Genomic DNA, 10,429 nt, shown 5'->3' on the forward strand with positions numbered 1-10,429 from the left:
GCCAATGCGGAGATAACAGCTCTGAAGTCCAGAAGCAGTGCTGCCGAAGCGAACAAGCTAACTCTGCCCAGGTGGAAGCGTCAGAGTGGAAGAGAAAGTATGACATTGCTGTCAGAGAAGCCAAAGCAGCGCTTGAGAAGGCAGCTACAATACAGGAACGCTATAATAAGGACACACAGCGGAGGGAGGATGCTCTGAGGACAGAATTCTCGGAAAGTTTGGCTGAAAAGGTGATAGTACATTGCCCTTTCTATTTTTAACTTTTCTGTCTTTTTTCACAGAATGTTGGTCCCTGAAAAGTATTTCTAAATTTATTTTTGATGTGAATGACTGGAAGATGAAATTAAAGATAAGCAGGCAAAAATCGAACAAGCTGAGAATCATCTAATGAGTTTGCGTTTGGAGCTGAAGGTAAGCTCACATTTTCTGAGACTAGCTTCCTTTTCAAAGTATAAGTGTGGCCTGCCTGCCGAATGGTCTGGCCTGATTTTTGGGCCAGTTATATGGGTCAATATCCCGCATATCGCCATGCATAGTGGTGTATGTGGGCTTATCAAACCTGTGTGTTATTATTATTATTGTTGTTATTGCTGATGGTGGTGATCAAAGTGATGGTGGTAAATGCTTGCAGGCTGCCGAGTCGAAACTGAAGAACTATGACTTGGAAGCTTCGACCTTAAAACTTGAAATCAAGGATTTGAGCGAGAGGTTAGATTCTGCTAAGGCCACAGCTCAATCATACGAGAGAGAAGCAAGGATAATGGAACAAGAAAAGACTCACCTGGAGCAGAAGTATCAATCCGAGTTCAAAAGGTTCAAGGAAGCAGATGAAAGGTGCCGGGCTGCAGAAAATGAAGCAAAAAGAGCGGTTTATTTGGCTGATAAAGCTCAGGAGGAGGCAGCACTTGCTCAAAGTGAAAAGAGCGAAGTTCAGCGACTGGTGAGGGAAAGATTAACCCAAATCGAGAGAGCTCACGGGCAAGTTGAAAGCCTTGAAAGACGGAAAGCTGACCTGATAGATGAGGTCGAACGTTTGTGCCGCCTTGAAATGCATGTTGTGTCCAAGGTTGAATTTCTAGAAAAGCAGGTCGAAGAAAGAGAGAGAAATTGAATCACTGCTTGAGTCGAACCCTCAAACCTCTGCAATGTGTTTGGACGGATTGCATCAGTGTGCTGTCTGGTGAACTGGTGTTAAAATCTCACCTTGTTTTTTTCGAGCTTATTACAACTATTTTAAGTATAAATACTAATGGTGGAACTTTTTTAATTCACGAATTATTAAAAATTAAGTTGGGTCATGACTTTGAGTGAACCTGAACTGGCTGATCATCTGAATTGAGCCAAAATTTCAAGTTTTTGAACTATATTTTTACCGTAATGGATGTTGGGTGAGAGCGTTTGTGTCCTTTCTAGATTTTGAATGACTTGATGGACAGTCCTTGTTGGTTGGTATACCCTCACTTTTGGATTATGGATATACAAGCACAGTTTCTAAAGTAGTGTGGTTGCTCTTGAAAGCTTCTTACAAATCCAATTGCTGTACGGATCAATATGGTTGTGATGTACATTTGTCACCAGCTCTTGTTGAAGAAAAGAAGTGCTGTGACACTCTTAAAATACGAATGCATCAGACTGTGCCATACATGAGTAGAACAATGCAGGATTATCAGCTATTCCTGAATTAGCATCACCCTCATCGTGGGTTGGTTACAGGTCTTCAGATGAGCAACTTCTTTCTAGCAGTCTTCCACAGAGACCCAGATTACTCGCATAGCTATCCTCATCCCAATCCTTATTGATTATCTTCCTCTCACCCCTTTTTTTGTTTGTCCACTAATGAATCTAAATAAATGAGTTCCGATAGAACTGGAAAATCAAATAACAAATAAATGGTAATCTTTGACGAAGAGGATCAAGAATCATTATTATTTCCACACAAGAAAAGGGTGGAAAATTCCTTTTCTTGTGAAGATTAGGAAGACGAGTAATCCCTCTTAGAATCATTTGTTCCCTTCATTTATCAATGTGCTGAATTGCCCTTGAAATCCGGTAGTCTGCTAGAGAAAATCCTGTAGTCTGCTAGAGAGGTTGTTGATGACAGTTTTAAAAAGAGAGAAATGCCCATCTCAATAGACCGCATGGTTACTATCCATTGAATTGCATGTGGGGCAAGGTGTTACGTCCATTTGACATCTGAGCCATTGAAGAGGTCGGCTCCACCTAAAAAATCATCATCTGGGCCAAAATGTAGAAAATGGTAGACTCTCTTGAATGTATTTTTCATACTGATTGCTGGACTTTCTTTTATTGTACATGATCATAATCGTCCATTTTGCATGTCATTGAGAGGAAAGAGAAGGCTGCCTTTCTGGTTGTGAATTTTTATAGAGGACTATTTACAGTGCTGTGACCTTATGGACGGTCCAGTTTGATCATTTTCGAATGTTGGATGGGAAAAGGTCCTATTCTCCATAAAACACTAAACAATGACAAGGTGCCCACTGAGCAAACCGATGGCATTAATCTAAATTGAAAATCTAGCAGACCCACTATCCATCCTTAGTTTCAACCGTCCGTTTTTAGGCTTTGGTGGGCCAACATGATCACACATCAGATATAAACTCCCTTGAAGAAATTGGATTGCATACTGAGTAACTCAGTTAGCTCTTATCTTACTAAGTACACTCAGTTGGGCCCACTGAATGTATTTGGTTTATCCAGGCCGTCCATCTATTTTTCCCGATCATTTTAGTGGTTGAACCCCAAATTGAAGCATATCCAAAGCTCAAGTAAACCATACCATAGGAAACAGTGGGAATAATGATTTCCACTGTTGAAACCTTCCCATTGCCTACAGTGATGTTTATTTGTAATCCAACCTGTTCATAAGATCACAGAGACATGTATGAAAGTAAAACACAAATATCAGCTTGATCCAAAACTTCTGTGGCCTACAAGATTTGTTCGATGGTAGATGTTCAATTCATACTGTTTCCTTTGGTGTGGTCCACTTGAGTTTTGTAAATACTTCACTTTTGAGCTCATGCAATAAAATTATCTGTTAAAATGGATGGACGGAGTGGATAAAATACATATATCACGGTGGGCCCCACACATTTTACTCAGTACGCAATCCTCTTCCTCTCTTAACAAGCACATCGATGGTGGGCCCATCAGTGTGAATGCATGGAGTTGATTTTTGAATTTTGAGTGGGCTGTGAGTCACGAGATTCCATGTGTCGGATATCTTTGAAAAAAAGTAGCTTTGGATGCCTCTTTTATCCCATCATATACGCATCTTTCTCCATTTGTGGGTCCCTGACATTTTACCACTTCACGGGCAGTTCTTGGATGAGTGTACTGTGATATGTTCAGGATTGCCAGAATCGGGATATTTGGAGACTCCAATCTATCAATCTGAACCGTTCACTAGATCCAGAACATAGTTTTAGGGGCTACAATTAAAATTGGCACTGAGCAGATGGTTGAAGCATTCCGTAAGTTTTCCTTCCCTTACAAAGCTGTTTATTTTCTAAGCCGTGGATGGAATGGATGGGATTGGCTGATAAAAGGAGTGCTGTAAAATAATAAGCCATCCATCATGGTCTCTAACAAATGGATGGTTCAGATTGTTAGTTAGACTAATTTATGTGCAAACAATCTGAACCGTTAATTTTATAAGGTACTGATTGGATGCCTGGATTTTTGGTTGTCTTTTCTTCTCTTCATTTGCATCTTTCACTACTCTCTCCTTCTCTCTCTTCCATATCTTCAGAATCCTTCCCATTTCCTACTTCAATACCTATTTGAACTCAAATTCCTCCCTTCTTCCCATCTACATACCAAAACAACTCTCTCCCTCTGTCTCTCTTCCATATCATCGAAGTCCTTCCTATTTCCTATTTCTATACCTATTGGAAGTCAAATTCCTCCCTTCTTCCCATCTACATACCAAAACAAGGAGAAAGAAATCATGGTTGATTCACTCATCTCCATTTCACTGGAGAAGTTGAAGACCGTACTTCAAGATGAGGTGGTTTTGTTGGTGGGTGTCACCAACGAGATCAAAAAGCTTTCCAGTACGTTCACCTTGCTCCAAGCTGTGCTTAAAGATGCTGAAACTCGGCGACTGAAGGACGAAGCTGTGAAGAAGTGGTTGGAGAATCTCAAAGACGTGGCCTACGATGTGGATGACATACTAGATGAGTGGACGACAGATGCTCTCAGACGACAAGCTCCAGGTGAAGGTGATGGCTCCTGTTACAGCTTCCTTGTTACTTGCTACCTCTCCTGTGTTACTTTCTTCAATCATGTCATGTTATGCCACAAAATTGGGAGTAGGATAAAGGAGGTGAGGGGTAGATTAGATGATATTGAAAAAGAGAAGATCCAATTTAATTTTATTACGAGGGGGGTGGATAGTGAAGTTAGGGAGGGTGAGATAGGAGACCGAGAGACAAGCTCCCTACCTGACCCGTTCATTGTTGGGAGGGAAGATGTAAAACAAAATGTCATAGACTTGTTGCTGGGGGGGAGTAGTAGAGAGGTAAATGAGGTGCCCTTCGTCATTTCTATCGTTGGAATGGGGGGCTTGGGCAAGACCACCCTTGCTCAACTCATTTACAACGATGAAAATGTTGAGAAGCATTTCGACATGAGATTGTGGGTATGTGTTTCTGAAGATTTTGATGTCAAACGTATTACGAAATTAATCATAGAATCTGCAGATGAGTCTAGTTGTGAGGATCTAAGCCTGGCCCTGTTGCAAAGTCGTCTCAGCCAAAAGTTGCAAGCAAAGCGATTCTTGCTTGTGCTTGACGATGTTTGGAGGCACGATAGCGAGAAGTGGGACAAGCTGATACGGCCCTTCCAAGCTGGTGCACCCGGGAGTCGAATCATTGTAACCACTCGTTTGGAAGATGTTGCATCGAGGATGGGAAGTACTGATCACATGCAGAAACTGGGTGTTTTATCTCATGATGATTGCTGGTTAGTGTTCAGTTGCAAAGCGCTTGAGCATCGGAGTGCAGAAGAGCGTTTGGATTTGGAAGAGATTGGAAGGCAAATCGTAAACAGGTGTGGAGGGGTGCCTCTCGCAGCAAAGACGATAGGGAGTGCCATGTGCTCGAGAAAGACGAGAAGGCAGTGGGAGCTTGTGTTGGAAAGCGAGATATGGAACTCAGGTGATATCTTGGGAGGTATTTTACCGGCTTTGTTACTAAGCTACCATGATTTACCTCCAGCTATGAAGCAGTGCTTTGCGTACTGCTCTATTTTCCCGAAAGATTGGGAGATAGAGAGGGATAGGATAGTCAAGCTATGGGTGGCACAAGGTTTCATCTACTCCAAGGGAAGTCAAGACATGGAGGAAATTGGTGGACTGTATTTTGATGATTTACTAAGACGCTCGTTGCTCCAAGATGCAAAACTCGATCATGACGGTAACATAAGGCGGTGCAAGATGCATGATTTAGTTCATGATCTTGCACAATCTGTTGCAGGAAGTGAGTGTTCAGTGGTGGAGATGAGAAAGCAATCCTCATTGAACCTAAATAATCTCCGCCATTTGTTTTTATTTGACAGTGATGACACAGGTGACAGAGATGATGAAGTTGACAGTGATGACGCAGGTGACAGAGATTGGGCCACCTTGTATAAGGCACAAAAGCTGCGGACGTTGCTACGTTACTCAAGAATCTCCGGGGTGCCAAACAACTTATTTCATCATTTCAGGCACCTCAGGGCATTGGACTTGAGTCTCACTAGCATTCAGATTTTGCCTCGAACACTGGGAAAATTGAAGCACTTGAGATATCTTGATTTATCAGAGACAGAGATCGAGGAGTTGCCAGAGGAGGTGAGTAATTGTAGAACTTTACAGACCTTGAAACTCAATTACTGTGATCGGCTAAGAAAACTGCCTAGAGGGATGGGGAAAATGATTGGCCTGAGACATGTAGAATTAGAAGGCATTAATGAGTTGAAGTACTTACCGCAGGGCATAGGGAAACTAAGTAGCCTTCGGACATTAACAAAGTTCATAGTGGGGGGTGACGATGAAGGATGTAAATGGGGAGAACTGAAACACCTCAATCATCTTCAAGGAAGTCTTCAAATTATTTGCTGGGAAAATGTGAGGAGCAGAGACGAAGCTAAAGAGGCAGAACTAAATAAGAAGCAGTACCTTCGTACTCTAACCTTCAAATACAACACCACGGATGATGAAGCGTTGGGTGATGATGAGCAGAAGAGAACAGAGGAGGTTCTTGAAATCCTGCAGCCCCACACAAACTTGAAAGAGTTGGGAATATGGAGCTACGGAGATTCCAAGCTTCCCAAGTGGACAGAGGATCCGTTTTTCTCCAATCTAGTCAACGTGACGCTCCGGGAATGTAACAAGTGTAAACAATTGCCAGGTCTTGGGAAACTACCATCCCTTAAATACCTTGATATTGAACGAATGGTTGAGGTGAGAAAGGTGGGTGGTGAGTTTAGTGGGGATGATAAAAATGATGGAAGTGGTGGTGGTGTTGTCTCATTCCCAAAGCTGGAGAGCCTCTCCTTCAACAGAATGACAAATTGGGAAGAGTGGGAATTGAGAGGTCGAGATGATGGAGAGGTTATGCCATCAGTCCTGGAATTACAAATAGAATCCTGCCAAAAGCTAAAGGCGTTGCCCAGCAACCTTCCACCGCTCCTCCAGAAGCTGACTTTGTTTGCAAGTGATGTTGGAATGTCATCCGGTGTGCCCTTACCCGTCCTCCCCAACCTTAACCATTTGGCAATTTTGAACTGTCAAGAGCTGACATCGTTCCCATGTGGTTGGTTGGGACAACTCAAAGCCCTCCAAGCTCTGGAGATCGGGTGGTGTCCAGAGTTGACATCTCTACCAGAGGAGTTGCAACACCTCACCATGCTTCAAAAACTGAATATATGGGAATGTCCAGTCTTAGAAGAACGCTGCCGAGAAGGAGGAGAAGATCGCTACAAGATTGCACACATCCCCAATATCACATTGGGTCGCCGATAAGAGGAGTTGGAGAGAGAAATCAACGATAGCTTTTCATTTGCTTCTCTTTCCCCAAACTGTGTTGTTGCTGTGTGTGTAACTGCTCTACTTTTTTTTTTTTCTTAGGATTTAATTTTAAACAAAAGATGTTTATTAAATGTTTACTGCCTTTTTTTTATTTGTTTGTTGTTTAGGAGGTCAGGTTGTTTGTCCCCCTCCTTCTTATGTAATTTTTCTTTTTTCTTTTTTCTTTTATTAATAAAGCTTCTCCGTCACACGCACGCGCGCACACACAAAAATCCATGACCGCATAGTTGCCTTTCTCAAAGATGACAATAAAAATGGACCTGGGCTCAGCCCAGCATAACAGACAGCAGGGCCTTTCTCCAAGCTTTTTTAATCGGGAAAAAATAGTAGGATCCACTGTTGATAGAAGGCGCCCCAAAAAATCTTTTAGATTCAGAGATCATAGCCGTTGATTTTAATGCCTTTCTGCATATTGGTGGTGGTGGTGTGGTAATGTGTTTGGCGGTGTGGAGCCCACCATGATGTATATGTTTTATATCTATGTCGTCCATCCGTTTATTTTATTCAAGTCATCTTAGGGCACAACCCTAAAAATGAGTAGATATGAAACTCAAGTGGACCATACTACACGCAATAGTGGGAATGATGACACCCAACATTAAAAACTTCTTGAGGCCCACAAAAATTTAGATGAGGTTGATATTTGTATTTTCCCTTAAATGGTTAATTGGATGGAAAATAAACATTACGGTGGCCATTAAGAAGGTCCATTAAGAAGGTTTCAACCGTGGGTGTCATTATCCTTTGGTGTTGTCCACTTGAGCTTCATATCTGCTTCATGGTGGGCTCCACAATTCCCAACACATCACCACACCACCACAGAAAACACAACTGTTCTATGGCCCAAAAAACACAAGTGGAGCCATTCATTGACGACCCAGACCACACCTTCAATGGGGATTGCCTTGAAAATTATCCTGATAGAAAGCTCCCACGATTCCAATCTTTAGGGTATTGCCCATCTACCATAAGCCTCATAAAATCGACATTCCACAACTCATTAGGCACTAACGATGACTTGGGACAAAATTCATGAGCACGTCTCTCATATTTACTAACCCTCAACTAATCATACATACCCATTCAATATAGGCCATTATGTGGACCAGCTGATGGACATCGACACCGTTCATTTGGTGGGTCCCCTCTGGGTTATAGCATATCTCAAAAATCAGCCATATCCTAAACTCAAGTGGGCCATAAGGTCCACACCATATGAAACTATAAGATTTTCTTATACTTAAAACATCTAAAAGCACTTAGTAGGGCCCACCCGATTTTTAGAATGGCCTGAGATTTGGTGCGACCCCTCATCCAAGTGGGAGGCCTACAATAGATAGGCCGGATGTCTGAACCACATCTCATTGGGTCCTCTACACAATTAGGAAGGTTTCAATGGTTGGAAATTCACTCTCAATTGATGTCTGTGGTGTAGCACGTCTAAGTCATGAATTGCCCTGATTTTAGGTTCATGGCCCACCATGGAAAGGTTCATCAGATTAATGGGGTGGATGTCCAATACACAGGCTTACATGGTAAGCTACCATGAGGTTTACTTTATAGTGCCTTCAATCATATTTTTAATGGTGGTCCCTGTAAAAATCAAGGGTCAACGCCTTTCCCAATTGTTTTCATTTGGTATGGCCCACTTCATTCACGAATTAGCTTAGATTTTTTTATGTGGGCCCAACATGGGATTAAACATATAATGATCGGAGTGGATCCCACACACATATCACAGTGGCCCCCTTAAAAGATGAAAGGTTGAAGTCGGTGAGGCACTTGTTGTTTCCGAGAAAAGTAGATCAGGTGTTACCCGGCTAAGATACCAATAGGTGCTTCCTTAAACTTGGGACCCACTTTGATATATTTGTTGTATATCCACGCCGTCCATTAGTTTTAACAAATCATTTTAATGGATGGTCCCAGAAATTAAATAGATCCACCTATCAAGTGAGCCTTACCACAGGAAATAGTGAACATTGAACGCCCATCATTAAAACCTTCCTATGGCCCACCGTAATGTTTATTTTCCATCCAACATCCAGCTTATTCATAATCCAACTTATTCATAAGGTCACGCAGACCTGGATTAGGAAAAAGAAAATATATCAACGTGATCCAGAACTTCCATCACCCTAACAAGTTTTCAATGGTGGGGGTTTAATCCTCACTTTTTTCTGTGGCGTGGTCTACCTTAGCTCTGGATCTCCCTCATTTTTGACCTCATGCCCTAAAAATGTTCCAATAAAATAGATGGATGGTGTGGATATAACATATACATCATGGTGAGAACCATGTAGCTTTGCAACATCAACACATTCTGCTGTGTGTTCCCTGCCTTGCCATCCGAGTCTTTCTCGGAACCAACGCACACCTTTCCTCTTTTGATGTGGCTCACCAAGATGTTTACGTGAGATCCACTCCTTTCATTATATGTATAATTCCATATTAGACCTAGAACCAGGAAATCACACTGATCTGTAATTCAAGTGGACCATAGGAAGGGAAACAATTTGGGGGATTAGCTTTTCCAGGGCACTATTTTCTACCGTGTGGCTTTATTTATGGATGCATCTGATTTTTTGCACCTATGACCATTATGGGGCGACTCATCTGATGGTTGGTGTGGATTTCATCTTAACTCTACTGTGGGTCCCACCCAAGCCATAAAGTCCTTTTCCTCTAGGAAACAACTTTACCCTAAACAAATTTATTAGCATTAATTACGCAACTAGTTGGACGGTCCAACTAGTTGTGTGTGAGCATTACTCTTTTAGAAAACCCTAAATCTCCATTCCATATCTCCTTTTGAGAAATCGTGCGAAACTGGCTCTTCCCATGAACTTGGTGTAAGGTCCAAAACTGGCCTGAACTTGCCCGATTGCTAACTGGGCCGAGTTTGGGCTGAACGTGTTGGCCCGGTGACTGGGTCGGGCTGGGTTTGGATGGTGACCAGGCCAGGCCAGGTTGAGCCCAGTTCGACTCGGATCAACTCGTGTACACCCCTAGCTCTAGTTATGGTAGTAAGAGAGATAACAACATATGCTTTGGTTAGATTACCATTACACATGTAGTCGTGTAAGTAGTAACAGTGAGAGAAAAGCATTGATACTCTGGCTATGTTTGATGGATGATACACATGAAAATAAGTCACACAAAAGTAATTCAAACTGTATTGATTGTGGGTAGAATCGGAAGAACTTTAATGTGGCATAGGGCCATCTCTCCATAGCCCATGTGAAAGGTTGATGTTTCAATAGGGTCTACACTGTAAGACTCTTATTAGGTGGGCTACACTTGATTACCAGTTTAGATTTGATTGTTGGATTA

The 10,429-nt window shown here is 42.2% G+C and overlaps 1 protein-coding gene across 1 annotated transcript; it reads left to right on the forward strand.

Moving 5' to 3' along the window:
• The first annotated feature begins 3,973 nt into the window (after positions 1–3,973).
• LOC131251872 (putative disease resistance protein RGA3) lies at positions 3,974–7,030 on the forward strand. The gene has a single exon (XM_058252865.1). The coding sequence runs from the start codon at positions 3,974–3,976 to the stop codon at positions 7,028–7,030; it is 3,057 nt and encodes a 1,018-aa protein (XP_058108848.1).
• Positions 7,031–10,429: the final 3,399 nt, after the last annotated feature.

Source organism: Magnolia sinica, chromosome 7 (genome assembly GCF_029962835.1).
Source record: "Magnolia sinica isolate HGM2019 chromosome 7, MsV1, whole genome shotgun sequence".
NCBI classification, from domain to species: Eukaryota; Viridiplantae; Streptophyta; class Magnoliopsida; order Magnoliales; family Magnoliaceae; genus Magnolia; species Magnolia sinica.